Raw genomic sequence first — 15,818 nt, forward strand, 5'->3', positions numbered from 1 at the left:
TGCTTTGGATGACATACACGCTGTAGAAATCACAAAACAACAAATGTCCAGATTATCTACCAGTGACACCACTGTAAATACTCTACAGAATGAGCCCCTTGAATCTTGTGTTAATTATGTTCAACGAGACTCAGGTGCTATACCTAAAAAGCCCAAACCCCGCAAAGAATGCAAGTATTGCGGATATAGCCATGCTAAAGGCCGATGCCCTGCCTATGGAGAGACCTGTAACAACTGTGGGCTAAAAAATCATTTTGAAAAAGTATGCCACAAACCTAAGAGCAACGCTGAGAGACAAATGAATAGTCTGTTTGTTGGCTCGGTAAACGCTATCCCAAGCAAACTGAATCTCAAGTCTGGTAAATCTTGGATTTTGTCTATGAATGTAAGTCACAAGCAGAAAGTCTTGGAGATTCCATTCAAGATTGATACGGGGGCTGAAACAAACTGTGTCACCTTAAACACCATCCGCTCTCTGGAAGCTAAACTTTTACCCACTGCTGTGAAACTTTATGGGTACAACCGTTCGAAAATCAACAACGTTGGTGAGGTACAGCTTACTGTGAACTATAACGGTATCAGCCATGGAGTACATTTCGAAGTAGTTGATGAGAACCTGTCTCCCGTTTTAGGTCTGAAAGCAGCTGAACTCTTTGGGTTGATCTGCCGTATAGATAAGGTGACTTGTGATAGCTCAATCTTGGATGAGTTCCCTGATGTGTTCAATGGTATAGGATGTCTAGAAGGAGAGCATGAGATATGCATCAATGAGAAAGTAGAGCCTGTTGTGCACCATCCTCATCGTGTTCCTCTGAGCATGATGAATAGAGTGAAGAAGGAACTGGATAGTATGGAAGCTTTTGGGGTTATTTCAAAAGTTGACAAACCAACGAACTGGGTCAGCAGCATGGTATGTGTAGAGAAGAAAGATGGTTCTGTGAGAATATGCTTGGATCCAAAAGATCTAAACAAGGCTGTAAAGCGTGAACACTACAGAATACCAACACTGGAGGATATTGCTTTCCGGTTTAATGGAATGCGGCATTACACTATTATGGACATGAAACATGGATACTGGCATGTGGCATTCACAAAAGAGAGTAGTCTGCTGACTACTTTCAACACCCCATTTGGCCAGTACTGCTTTAACAGGCTTCCATTTGGGCTCCATTCAAGTGCTGAGGTCTTTGAAAAGATGGTTGAACAGATATTTGGAGACTTGCCCGGTGTATCAGTATATTTTGATGACATTATTGTAGCTGGAAAGACACAGCAAGAGCATGATAATAATCTCCGTAGGTTACTCGAAAAAGCTAAAGCAGCCAATGTAAAGTTCAATTGTCAGAAAATCCAATTCAATCAGTCTGAGGTGCGATATCTTGGCCATGTAGTATCGAGAAGATGGTTTACAACCTGATCCCGAGAAAGTGACTGCAATCAATGCCATGCCAGATCCTACTGATCGAGAAGGAGTACAGAGATTGATTGGTACCCTAAATTTTCTCAGAGCTTATATACCTAACATGTCAGCCTGCATAGAACCACTGAGGGTACTATTGAGAAATGATAGCCAATGGACATGGTCAAATAAGCAACAGGAAAGCTTTTGAATTATCAAGTGCCTACTCACGTCTGAACCAGTTTTGCAGTACTTCGATGTGACTAAGGATGCTCATCTGCAGGTTGATGCCTCCAAAAGTGGTCTTGGAGCTGTGTTGCTACAGGAGGGTAAACCTGTTGCCTATGCATCGAGAAGCCTAGCCGAGACTGAGTGCAATTACTCCCAGATCGACAAAGAACTGCTTGCTGTTGTGTTTGGCTGTGAACGCTTTCACAGCTATCTTTATGGACGCAAGGTACATGCACAAACTGATCACAAACCTCTGGATCATATACTGAATAAACTTCTTCACAAAGTGTCCCCTAGACTACAGAGATTATTACTGAGGCTTCAACGGTACAATATATCTGGGCTGACCTATGTTCCAGGGAAATACCTTTATATTGCTGACACCCTGTCGCGTGCTTATCTCCAAAGAATTACTAATGATCAAGCTGACCTTGAGAAGGAGATTGTAATGGTTCGCAGCTTGGAAGCCGATTCTGGCACAATTGACACTATGAGGCATGCTTATGCTGAAGATGATGTAATGCCACTGTTAAGGACTGCCCTAAAGGATGGCTGGAACTGGGCAGTGCGAAGTCAGGCTCCGACACTTCTACAGCCTTATTGGAACATAAGAGCTGATATATATGAACTAGATGCCTTTCTCTACTTTGAAGAACGTCTGATTGTGCCCAGCTCACTGAGAAAATCAATGTTAAATTCTCTTCATGCTGGACACCTGGGGGTTGAGAAGTGCCGGGAGCGTGCTAAAAAGTCATTCTTCTGGCCTGGAATATCTGCTGATATAAAAAATGAGATTATGGGCTGTCACATTTGTGCAAGATTTGCTAGACGCCAACATAAAGAGCCACTCATGTCGCATGAGGTACCTAGCCTTCCTTGGAACAAGGTTGCTATAGATATCATGGAGTATAAAAGCAAAGACTATCTGGTACTTGTTGACTGCTACTCTCACTTCCCTGAGCTGAGACTACTCAAGAAGAAGACTGCCGAGGATGTGGTACTAGCACTAAAATCTGTGTTTGCCGTACATGGTGTACCTGTATCAATTTTGGCTGACAACATGCCTTTCAGCAGTCAAATCTTGCAAAGGTTTGCATCCGAATGGTCCTTCACCATTGTCACCTCAAGTCCTCACTATCCGAAGTTTAATGAGATGGCTGAGCGTTATGTGCAGACAATGAAAAACTTTTTAAAGCAGTGTGAAGCAGAGGGGGAGGATGTATACCGGTCACTACTGAGATATCGAGAATCGCCAGTGACAGGATGTTCACTCAGTCCGGCAGAAATGTTGTTTAACAGATCAATAAGAAATGACTTACCAATAACAACTGAGCTACTCAAACCCGTACTTGTTGAACCAGCTAAGGCTTTGGCTGCTAACCAAGAAATGAGAAAGGCATATTATGACCGCCAGGCAGGGACTCTAACTGAACTGCAACCTGGTGCCTCTGCTCTCATACGGACTGATGCAGAAAAAAGATGGTCCCCAGGTGTAATCATAGAGCATCATGACTCTCCCAGGTCTTATCTTGTAGAGAATGGCCACTCCATAGTCCGAAGAAACCGTGTTCACTTGAAACCTGATCATGCTCGCATGACTACAGTTCCCGCTAGGAATGCTGATGCACAGTATTCTTCCACAGATAGCAGTGATGTTGAAGGCTCCTGCCAAACCACACCTGAAATACTGCCTCAACCCCTGACATCTCCCAGAAGTCCTGCGTCTGTTTCCGAGCGTCAGCCTCGAGCTAATCACGGAGTCCTTCCATCTAGGTACAAGGACTTCCACATGGAGTAGGTGTTTGGCCCACTCCAAGGGATTCGGCTTTGGCCACTCCTTGCCCTGTAAATAGTTGTTAGCTACTAATCCTTTGTTATCTTTTTAACCTATACCTATCAATATGTCCCAAGGCTACAGTTAAACTATTGATACTCATTTAAGAAAAAATATTCATTCTGTCAATCATGCTTAGGAAGGAAGATGTAATGGTATTAATTAAGTGCACATGACATTTTAATCCTCGTAATTGCGATCTCGTCAGACCGCCAAAGACAGCCGCAGTGGAAGCGCACGCAATAGACTAGTAGACTACAAACACGAACTGGATTGAGATTCTGATCACGCTTTAGCAGTTAGTACCCCTCCCCCTGGCCGGCCAGTCCCTGTCCTTCCGATAAGCTCTGACTTTTACAACAATACCGGTACACAGGTAATTTGCCTACGATATATACTATTACATCCGTTCCCTTCTCGGCAGTAAAAAATGGTGCGAAATGGATTCGCTAGGTTTGCAACCACTAGTAATATCCTGAAAACGGGCTCTGCACGATACATTCGCACTTTTCGTCCGAACAATGTCGACACTAAACAACAAGAAAATCACCGTTTGGCCGTTCTGGGTGCTGAAATTTTGCCTCTGCACAGCAGAGGCTGCCTCATAGAACAATACGGCCTTGGTTATCTTGCCTCTGATTGTTGAAACTTTAGAGTTATCTTACTTCGAGAAGAAATAGTTTTATGGTTTCGATCGTCGAAATTCACAATAGCTGGGAGAAGAGTTTGCTCTTTGTGTGAGAAGAAAAGACAATTCCCTATTATTGTGATTTCTCATTTGTGGAAATAGTGATTTCCTTATCCTTGTTTCTTTACAATTATGATAATAATTCAATGTCATTATAATGCAGACTCAATAGGCTAAATTGCGGTTCACACTGATCTATGTTTGTTGAGATTTTATTTGGGTATGAAGAATGAAGGCTTTCTCTGACATAGGTGTCTAAGATATATCCATATTTTACTAACTTTTGCAGTTTGTTGCAAGAAGACTAAACAGCATCACAGAAAGCTTATGGAGAAATGATCCATTCCAAAGCATAGAAATCAACCGGTCCTGATGCCATGTTATCCTTAGAGTCACTTGAGATATTTGACCGAATTACCCTTGTCACAGATCCCGATGGCGCACACAACCTGTAGTTTGAGACAACGAGGAGTGATCAACACCTCAAAGACCTTTGTGATATATACTCAGTTGCAGGTTAATGCTGCCATGTGCTACATCATATACTATATTTTGCATTTTAACACACTATGAATCTTTTTTATACACGACTATTTTAACAAAGGACAGACTTCAGAAAAGATGGGAAGATATTACATAGACAGCTATCGGCTTGAAATTTAATGACAACTTTATTAAATAGTGGTGTAGGGAATTTCCTGCAATTATTTTTGTGTATGATTGGAAGTTCAAGTGCATACGAGTACCTGCGAGTCACTGTGTATAATTATACTCCTGTAATTCAAATCATCTTTTCATTTAAGTTTTAGAATTAGTAGAAAGTAATATTCAGTTGCCAATTTATAACCGTGAACCTGATCTCGTCATTCTAGATAGGAAAGAGAAGTTCTATTGCTAGATGGGTTTATCTACAAAGTATCAATCAGAATAAAGTCATTGTAAAAAAATTAATGCTGCAAACTATTGATATACGTATTTTTGAAAGTTATGTATGATAAAAATCAGCTTTACTATTTGTATAAATATACCAAAAAGCAAATTTATTAAAATGTATCAAGCTAAACTCATATGTATGTATTTATTTTCATACTGCAATCAGGACAAGAATTTACATTAATTGGAGAGCTACTACTGAGGGTCCTAATACATGAGCCAAAGATACTATAATGACTCATCAACAGCGGTATGCTAGTGACTCAAGAATGCATGGCTTCAAAGGGGTTAAAAAAAGTTGGTACCTCTATGATGTCATAAATTAGGTGGTAAGGAATCTCAGACTCTTGCCACACTGATAAGCAATTTGCCAGTTTTTACAAGCATTCAAGGAAGGAAGTGAAAAAGAAAGTAGTGATTGTCTAAATGACTTCTGAGCGTGTAGTTGACAGACTCTAGAGATAGATTTGTGGAAAAGGATGAACAGAAGAATAGTTGGGCGATTAAAGACAGATTAATCTCATCAGTTTTTTAATAATAACCATCTCTATTAAATAAATATTTGGTACATTCATTAATACAATATGAAATTCTATTGTGTGTAAAAGAATAATGTAATCAGATTAATGAGGATATAAGCAGGTAATAGATGCCAAGGAAATAAGGTGGAGCAATGCGTAAAAAATATACTAATGCAAGATTTCCGATCTGGGCATCAATAAAGTTGGTGTCTTGTTAGTGTTCACTACTAATTCACAACAACATAACAGGCCATAACAGGACTTAATATTTTGAATTAATCCTGCCCTCAGAATTGTCGCCTCAATGTCCAGAATTGTCGCCTGTTTGTCCGCTGTGTCGCCCTTCCGTATGAAATTGTCGCCTTTTGAACCGAAAGTGTCGCCCTATTGACTGTCGCCCAACCGTCCGTAATTCTTAGCTAACATATGCAGCGAACATGCTTTCTCACATTCTTATAATCCGGAATCGGGCACACATCAGTTTAATACATGTATAGGTACGTATTAAACATTTAGTAGCAGGTTTGTTACTGCTTTCATCGTCAAGTTAGATGAAAAAATGTAATGAAAGGAATTTTTTGATAAGGTTTTATTTAATGTTACAGTGTAATTCTTTGGTTACAGTTTTAATTGTAATAAAAAATAGGCTCGCCATCTGACATCGAAATAATTATATTTTTAGAAGTTGACAATCATTATAATCAATTTGAACAGAGTATATTTTGAGCTAGCAAAAACATTCGTGGCTGTTACGCATTGCTAAAATAAGCCCTATTTCTAAACAATCACATTTTGTTAAATAGACATTAGTGGGCCTATACGTATTTTCTTCGACTGTAACTTTGACATACTAGTATGTCTATTATAATAAAATATGACGTGAGCCAGTTTTAATAATAAATACAAGAATTATGGTTATTCTCAACGTTTTTGGAGTTTATTGTATTGTTAACGTTTGATGTTATCAATATGTTATCAGTATCCTATTAATCATCTCCAATATTTTGCAACTGCTATTTAATACAGTATACGCTAAATTCATTTTTTGTTATTTGTAAGATGTGGAATGCTATACAAATTTTGTTGTTGCTTTGCCACTTTTTAGCTGCCCTCTATGCTACTTAGGTTCACTCTAATGAGCTAGCTGTCATTAAGATGCCGATAAGCATTAAATTTTTTCATATGAACGGTAAACACATAGTATGGGTTATTTATGCTTATACAGGGTTCCCATTTCTACATAATCAGCATGAATGAAGAGGAGATGTGGAAATGCTCAAGGGAGCAGCTCATCCAATATTCACAAAAATTGCAGTCTGACAAGCAAACATTACTACATGACCACAACAACAAAATGAAGGTCAGCTTACTTTATGCCCAAACGCATAGTGATTAGGAGAATTCAGCATTTTCTTAAAAATATCACAACCTGTTACTAAAGAAAATTCAAAAGTTCTTTGAGCGTTCTCAACTCAAAATATGTTATGATAAAGTGATCACCTTTAGTGGACGTAGTCAATGGCTTTTGTCAACTTATTTGCATTTACAATGTGCAGTCACTATAACTTATGTGTAATATTAGTAGGCAATAAATGTACCTTAAATTCATTTATGTGTTGTCATAGTATGTGATGTTTCTTCTATTTACATTCTTTGATATCACAATTAGGAACTTTCATCGATTTCAACTTGTGCTGTCATGTTATGAGTTTAGTGTTGCCAGTATTGACTTGCTTTTTATCATGCATAGGACGCAAACCAGCGACTTCAGACTAATCTTTTGGAAATAAGGAATCTCAAGGAAATCAACAAAAAGTTGCAAGATGATGTTCAGGAGTTGCGAGACCTTTGCTGCTTTCTTGATGATGACAGGCAGAAATATCGCAAGCTATCGCGTGAATGGCAGCGTTTTGGAAGGCACACATCATCAGTCATTCGCAACGAAGTTTCTTCACAGCAGTCCAAGTTTAAATCACTTTCGACTGAGCTTGACTCACTGGTATGCTTAAATCAATTTTATTTGTAAATAATAACTCAACAATAACTGTGTTTTGCTACCTTGTCAACATTGTCTTAGTGGAACACTGGAAAATCTTTGGCTGGCCTTCAAGTTGTTGGTATTCACATACCATGATGCAACTTACCAAGATGGACTACTGTGAGTCAGCTTGCTCAAGCAAGCTGAGTCACAGTAGTCCATAGGCTACTCAATCAGTTAATCACAGAGGAGCAATTAGTTTTCTCAAGTTAAGCAGGTCTATTGTTAGTAATGCATGTACATGTATACAGGTCTACTGTTAGTAATGCGTGTACATGTATGCAGCTCTATTGTTAGCAACGCATGCACATGTATGCAGGTCTATTGTTAGTAATGCATGTACACGTATGCAGGTCTATTGTTAGTAATGCATGTACACGTATGCGGGTTTATTGTTAGTAATGCGTGTACATGGATGCAGTTCTATTGTTAGTAATGCATGTACATGTATGCAGGTCTATTGTTAGTAATGCATGTACAAGTATGCAGGTCTATGGTTAGTAATGCATGTACATGTATGCAGGTTTATTGTTAGTAATATGTGTTCATGTATGCAGGTATATTGTTAGTAATTCATGTACATGTATGCAGGTCTATTGTTAGTAATGCATGTAAATGTATGCAGGTATATTGTTAGTCACAAATGTTCATGTATGCAGGTATATTGTTAGTAATGCATGTGCATGTATGCAGGTCTATTGTTAGTAATGCAGGTACACGTATGCGGGTCTATTGTTAGTGATGTATGCAGGTATATTGTTGGTAATGAGTGTACATGTAATCGGGTCTATTGTTTTCTATCAAATAAGTTGCAATTCTATTAGGGGACCAGGCTTTCAGTTTGCATAATACTCAACCTTTGTTCCTACCGAGTTTTCCACAGTATTCTTTATAGCTTTCTGTATCATATTGGTAGTATCTGTTGTATGAGGAACAGTATTCTTATACGATTGTTTACTGTTCCTGCTTTTGTACGGTTTAATCAATTTTCTACAGGAAGTGACTACAACGACCAAACTCAAATTCTATGTGATATCCTTTTAGTTATGTCACAACAAATTCTGAACGTGGTTTTCAAAAATATTTTCAAGAAAGCAAAGAGTTAAAACAGTAAAAGATCCACTATTTGGTGATGATATTTCACGTACTGGCTAGATGGTTCTCTCTGAAACCAAGAAGAGGTGTTATAGTAGACAGTGTCTTGTGAACTCTAAAATTGTACAGTTGAAGGACAATGAAGAGCTCAAGGAACTAGTCCTATATTTGGATACTGAGAGGGGTTCAACTCGTCGAGATGAAGGGGATGGGAGCAGTGGCAATTCTGATGATCAGTTGGCTTCTTCATCTCCACAGAAACCTCTAAATTCACATCCAGCTCTTTCTGGTAGGTTTGACTTGGGGCTAAGTCAAGGGCATGTCCATCCTCTCTTATGAGATCTGACAAAAATCTTTAGGAGATGACGCTCTTTTCCTAGTAGCAGAGCGGAGTTTTTTCCTAGCAGCAGAGTGGAGTTTCTTTTACTAGTAGGAGAGTGGAGTGTTTTTACTAGTAGGAGAGTGGTGTTCCTTTTACTAGTAGGAGAGTGGAGTTCCTTTTACTAGTAGGAGAGTGGAGTTCCTTTTACTAGTAGGAGAGTGGAGTTCTTTTCCTTGTAAGAGAGTAGAGTGCTTTTACTAGTAGGAGAGTGGAGTTCTTTTCCTAGTAGGAGAGTGGAGTTCTTTTCCTAGTAGGAGAGTAGAGTTCTTTTCCTTGTAAGAAAGTAGAGTTCTTTTCCTAGTAGGAGAGTAGAGTTCTTTTCCTAGTAGGAGAGTGGAGTTCTTTTCCTAGTAGCAGAGTGGTATTTTACTATTGTCAAAAGTTTCTGCATGTGTGTTCTTAGTTTTCGTCAAGACTATAGGCTTAATCTGTACAATGAAAGGGTTGTTGCAAATCTGAGGAATTTTTCAATTTGATGAAAACCATGTACTGTATCACCAACTCATGCTTTTGTTTCTGATTTCTAGGGAGGATTGATGCAGCTTAAATCAAATTTAACAGACTTTCATTCTCCTGTTAGCATACCAAGAATAGGAAAATGAGGAATTTCATTCTATAGTGTATGTCAACTTGTTTTAGAAGAAACTTTGAAGTACATCCAGCATCTGGAGGAAAGAATAGACTTACTCGAGTGTCAGCTTCGTAAGCAGTCTGAACCGTCCACCGAGAATTCTTGGATATCAACTGCCAACATCTCTCAGGCTATGAAAGTAAGAGTTAAAACTGCTTTGTCCTAAGGCATGATGCCTGATATGCTGGGTCTTCTACATTATAGGATATAATGATGAAGATTACCAACATTCCAGAACTAAAGTGATAGAATGTCTGGCTAATTGACCACCTCATAGTTTACAGATGGTGGTTCCCAGTCTATAGACAACTTACTCGTACTTGATAGGAACTCTGACATTGCGATCATGAGCGTCACGGTCTGCCTATCTGTACCATGCTACCGGAGCGTGCACAAGTTTTACTCTTATTATTTCATCTGCTGTCTGACGGCCATCATTATCCATCATTATAAGCCTGTATTATAATCAGCATGGTTAATCATAGTTCAAGCCTTTTGCTTTAACAATGCTGCTGTTTTCATTAACTTTTATTTTATCATCTCACAGTTTCGAATTTGAAAAGAAAATTTTGTTGGCAGAATTTTGTTAGAATTTTGTTAGATTTTGGTAGATAGTTGTTAGCTTGTCAGTACATTTGAGTATTAAAGATAGTTGTTAGGTTGTCAGTACATTCGAGTATTAAAGATAGTTGTTAGGTTGTCAGTACATTTGAGTATTAAAGATAGTTGTTAGGTTGTCAGTACATTTGAGTATTAAAGATAGTTGTTAGGTTGTCAGTACATTTGAGTATTAAAGATAGTTGTTAGGTTGTCAGTACATTTGAGTATTAAAGATAGTTGTTAGGTTGTCAGTACATTTGAGTATTAAAGATAGTTGTTAGGTTGTCAGTACATTCGAGTATTAAAGATAGTTGTTAGGTTGTCAGTACATTTGAGTGTTAAAGATAGTTGTTTGGTTGTCAGTACATTTGAGTATTAAAGATAGTTGTTAGGTTGTCAGTACATTTGAGTATTAAAGATAGTTGTTAGGTTGTCAGTACATTTGAGTATTAAAGATAGTTGTTAGGTTGTCAGTACATTCGAGTATTAAAGATAGTTGTTAGGTTGTCAGTACATTTGAGTGTTAAAGATAGTTGTTTGGTTGGCAGTACATTTGAGTGTTAAAGATAATTGTTTGGTTGTCAGTACATTTGAGTGTTAAAGATAGTTGTTAGGTTGTCAGTACATTCGAGTGTTAAAGATGGTTGTTAGGTTGTCAGTACATTTGAGTGTTAAAGATAGTTGTTAGGTTGTCAGTACCTTTCAGTGTTAAAGATAGTTGTTTGGTTGCAGTCATAAGTACAGGTAGTTCTTACAGTGCAAGCATTAGTTGAAGCTTTTCTTACACGGACTCGCTCAATTAATCTTTACATATCATTTGTTGTTAAATATTTCGCTGTCGTTGTATGACATGTCTGACAAGTCTGACATGCCTGACCTAAGCTTTTTGATTGACAGGTGTTGGAAGTGCACAAAAGAATAGAGAGCGCTGCCACTGCAACTAAATATAGCCGTGCATCTTCACCGTCTAGTCGACGACCTGGTCAACCTCACAATTCCTTTGATACGCATGAGAAGTCACTCCTGAGGGAGCTTTGCAATGTAAGTTCATTATTTATATTGCTGTGAGTCACAGCTGGTGAGTGTCAGCCCACAGCCTATCAGATAGTTACCTCTCCACTAAAAGATTTTTTCTAGCAAATCAAATGGTTTTGTAGGGTATTTGTCTGGGTATTTGCTAAGATATCTAAATGCTCACTGCATTGCACCTTGGAGTAGATGCACTGTTGCATATATTATTTAATAAATAACTTATTACTCAACAAAATGCTCTTAACATTTGGTATGTCTTAAGTTAATGTAAAGTTATGTACTAGCATTTGATTTATGCACTACTTGTTAACCGGTTTTTTATGATTCCAATAGTTCAGTTTTTTTTGCAGTTTACAAGTATTTTATAAAATTGAGCCATTTCATTTTAGGTGATCGCGCAAGTTGCTGATTTTCATCATTATATTCCCAAGCAGTGAAATAAAATTAATTGTAGTATAGATCTTGTCCAATATATTTTTTTTCAATTTGTCTACAATAAAATTTTTCTGTTGAATAAAATTGGGAAATACAAATCAAAGTCTAATGTTGATCTACATTTAATATTTGTTCCATCATTTGTATTTTTTGTGCTTTACTATTACATACTTTAGCTACCAGAGCATTGTAAACACTTCATTGAATAAATCAGTTCACAGCATTGCCAACACTTTGTTTTAATAAATCAGTTTCTTAATCGATAGAAATTAAGGAATTTTGTAGTTGTGCATGTAAAATAAATATTACCTTGTTAATATGTAAACTTGCTTTTTTTCTTCAGACACCTAAACTAAGTATGTAAACATGTACAGCCTCTTCTTGAAAAACTAATCAGTTTTGTGATTTCACCTTGACAAATAAATCTAGAAGCTTCTAGGCATGCCATAAAGTTTATAATTTTCCTTATTCACCCAACGCTCATGTTTCTGTTATATTGCTGACCAAATGAATTCTACCGGTATCATATGGTGTATAGTTTACTCAAATGTTGTAGGTTTACAGTTGAAAATTACTATATGCACTGTATTAGGATTGGCTCCCTCGATTTGAAAGCAAGCGTATATGAAAACCCAACTCCTAGGAGTTGAATCTTGCTTTAACTTTCGAGTATGACATTCTAATGCATGTATGTACATAGTTGGCTATAATATTAAGGGGAGAGAGTATGACATTCTAATGCATATATGTACATAGTTGGCTATAATATTAAGGGGAGAGATTTTATTTTACGAACCGGCCACCTCCACAAGCAGATTGTAATTACTATTAAAATTTAATTACTATTTACTGTTTACTAATTACTATTACTAATTAAAATGTAGCCAGAATTTATTCTTGTTTGAAGGCATGCTAACGTTTTACTCAAAACAAAACATTCTGTTCATTGTATCTAGTAATTTAATAAAATACAATGTTTGAGCATTCCAGCAACACGAAATTTAATAAAATGCAATGTTTGAGCATTCCAGCAACACGAAAATTCTTTTATCTTCCACTCACCTCATGGTCCCTTTATACGGGGCCTCTCCTTGACTGGCCATATACATGTATGTTACACTGAATGATACGTGACCCATAAGCTGTAAACTAATAATTCAATAATCGCAGCCCTGTAATCTATGCCAGCAAGTGCTTTATTATTAATAAGCGATATACGCCTCTATCATTCTGCATCTCATCATTCTATGGTAGAACAGTCTAAGTTTAGAAACTACATGGTATTTTTAGGTTGCCTGGAAGACTTTAGAAGAAGATGCAGTAACTGTAAAACCACAACGGCCTGTGATACCACAGAATTCAAGAGTTTGATACAATAGATACCTGCTAAGTAACAAGCATGGCTTTAGTGCTGTTTCTGGTCATTATGCCATCTCTCTTGGTGCTTTTTTATTCTACATATCGAGCTTATTATTTACATATAATGTATATTACCTACATAGATTATATTTGTACATTTATATCATGTTTGTTTCTGGGTTCTATAGCTTTATGTATGTATGCATATCACATTGTCAATAGCGAATTATTTTACTTGTTGAAGTCTAGTCTGGGAACTAATGATGCATCCTACACATAGGGAGAAATTTCTGGTTCAATGTCCCCATAATATGCTTCTGTGGTTCAATGTCCCCCATAATTTTCTTTTCTGGTAGGTTGATGATACTACTTGCTTCTCTGTATGATATTGCAAAAATAAACATTGCTGTTGCGAGAATGAATCAGAGCATTTCTATATTTTATGCAATTTAATGCACCATGGTAAGAATGTTAGCAAAATTTTTTAATATTTCAATGTAAACATAACAAGATAGGAAAATGGTCATACACGGAAAGAGGCTGTCAGTAAAACTGCTGGCAGTTCAATCAGCAAGCCCGGCAGCACAGTAGAGGCAGCATCCATCACCACTCAGCCTCACCATTTGCCTTGTGAAAGACATAGTCTCGCTGATTAAGGTGCATTATTCCATCCTTGAGGGTGAACCTCCATCTATTCTTACTTCTCGTTATCTAAAGGAATGTAAGATTTACATCACATAAATATGCATCGTTTTTCATTTTCAGAGCAACTACAAAATTGTATAATCCATAAACCAATCTATAGAAACATGACATTGACATGGCATTCATTGACAGCTGATGAGGATGAACACAACCCTCACAATGCTCTGCACATCTTTCACTTATTTCTGACAATTAGGTAGGTTAGTGCGTTATATAATATTGCAGTCAAGAAGGCTTGTTTTCAAGTAGCCAGCAATGGTGTCTTCACAAAAAGCGCATCAACAACACAGTCACTTTCTGTTCTTTCAGTGACAAGAAAAGGTATTCACTCACTTGTTTATACACAAATTCACCTCGTCAAAGATATATATGTTGTTTTAGGTTATGTACGAAGGGAGCTCAATAGTGCTCACTGAGGAGAGTTGTTCTAGTAGCACTCTTCATATTAAAACGTATGAAATTAAGTAGATAGTAAGTACATTATTATACTGGCAATATTTTGTAGAAGAATTATAGAAGAGAGACGCGTGTCTAGTACCTTATCATACTGGCAAACTACTACATTGTCTACGTTATCCAACTCGACCAGGTTGCCGTTTGCATCATCTTCATCATCATCATCATTTGAATTCAATGGCTCTTCATCTTCCCCATCAGCTCCCTCATTGTCAAGGTCATCGTTGTCGTCATCATCTAAGTCATCATCTTCCTCTGATGAAGTATCAACATCATCAGCACCATCTAACTGAAGCACCACCTACAGGAAATGAGCCTTATCAGTAGCTTGCAGCTAATTTCACCACCTATTCAAGATGAATTTACACAAACTTAGTAGAGTTTATCAGTAGGTATCGGTATTTATCATTTGTGATTGCTTTTGATGCTTGAGGTGATCTGACTGCCAGGATGTATTTATCATTTGTGATTGCTTTTGATGCTTGAGGTGATCTGACTGCCAGGATGTATTTATCATTTGTGATTGCTTTTGATGCTTGAGGTGATCTGACTGCCAGGATGTATTTATCATTTGTGATTGCTTGAGGTGATCTGACTGTCAGGATGTATTTATCATTTGTGATTGCTTTTGATGCTTGAGGTGATCTGACTGCCAGGATGTATTTATCATTTGTGATTGCTTTTGATGCTTGAGGTGATCTGACTGCCAGGATGTATTTATCATTTGTGATTGCTTTTGATGCTTGAGGTGATCTGACTGCCAGGATGTATTTATCATTTGTGATTGCTTTTGATGCTTGAGGTGATCTGACTGCCAGGATGTATTTATCATTTGTGATTGCTTGAGGTGATCTGACTGTCAGGATGTATTTATCATTTGTGATTGCTTTTGATGCTTGAGGTGATCTGACTGCCAGGATGTATTTATCATTTGTGATTGCTTTTGATGCTTGAGGTGATCTGACTGCCAGGATGTATTTATCATTTGTGATTGCTTTTGATGCTTGAGGTGATCTGACTGCCAGGATGTATTTATCATTTGTGATTGCTTTTGATGCTTGAGGTGATCTGACTGCCAGGATGTATTTATCATTTGTGATTGCTTTTGATGCTTGAGGTGATCTGACTGCCAGGATGTATTTATCATTTGTGATTGCTTTTGATGCTTGAGGTGATCTGACTGCCAGGATGTATTTATCATTTGTGATTGCTTTTGATGCTTGAGGTGATCTGACTGCCAGGATGTTTAGAGATAAAAATCAACGAAACTTGATCGCGATTAAAATGCTCAGAAGAAAAATACGGGCAAAATGATGTCACTAGGTTCAATCATTGCCATAGTTTATGGGTCAGAAACTTTTTTGACTGAGAGAGCCAAAAAACCCAAAAGTCTCAGAATTTAATTCTAGGAAAACCACAAGTATATTTTGAATCTCGAAAACATAAAATTGAAAAGAAAGACCAACAAATTTAGCATGT

At 37.5% G+C, this 15,818-nt stretch overlaps 2 protein-coding genes across 2 annotated transcripts in view; one reads left to right on the forward strand and one right to left on the reverse strand.

Annotated features, from left to right (window-relative positions):
- Positions 1-6,066: 6,066 nt before the first annotated feature.
- On the forward strand, positions 6,067-13,594 carry LOC137399544 (coiled-coil domain-containing protein 85B-like). Its single transcript, XM_068085707.1, has 7 exons — positions 6,067-6,103; positions 6,832-6,966; positions 7,357-7,605; positions 8,869-9,028; positions 9,761-9,891; positions 11,250-11,393; positions 13,110-13,594. The coding sequence occupies exons 2-7, from the start codon at positions 6,856-6,858 to the stop codon at positions 13,188-13,190; spliced, it is 876 nt and encodes a 291-aa protein (XP_067941808.1). The 5' UTR covers positions 6,067-6,103; positions 6,832-6,855; the 3' UTR covers positions 13,191-13,594.
- LOC137399543 (transcription initiation factor IIA subunit 1-like) overlaps positions 13,588-15,818 on the reverse strand; it is a 35,765-nt gene continuing 33,534 nt past the window's right edge. The window contains exons 8-9 of the mRNA XM_068085706.1: positions 14,422-14,640; positions 13,588-13,889 (exon numbers count right to left, since the gene is read on the reverse strand). Of these exons, the coding sequence (XP_067941807.1) occupies positions 13,782-13,889; positions 14,422-14,640 (327 nt within the window). The 3' untranslated portion in view covers positions 13,588-13,781. The remainder of the gene's footprint in view (positions 13,890-14,421; positions 14,641-15,818) is intronic.

The sequence above is a fragment of the Watersipora subatra genome, chromosome 7 (genome assembly GCF_963576615.1).
Source record: "Watersipora subatra chromosome 7, tzWatSuba1.1, whole genome shotgun sequence".
NCBI lineage: Eukaryota > Metazoa > Bryozoa > Gymnolaemata > Cheilostomatida > Watersiporidae > Watersipora > Watersipora subatra.

Bases quoted from the DNA above. Each gene is read 5' to 3' on its own strand.
- LOC137399544 (XM_068085707.1), top strand. From the start codon at position 6,856: ATGAATGAAGAGGAGATGTGGAAATGCTCAAGGGAGCAGCTCATCCAA. The intron at 7,606-8,868 runs GTATGCTTAAAT...AAAATTGTACAG, and splicing joins CGACTGAGCTTGACTCACTG to TTGAAGGACAATGAAGAGCT. The intron at 11,394-13,109 runs GTAAGTTCATTA...TGGTATTTTTAG, and splicing joins TCCTGAGGGAGCTTTGCAAT to GTTGCCTGGAAGACTTTAGA.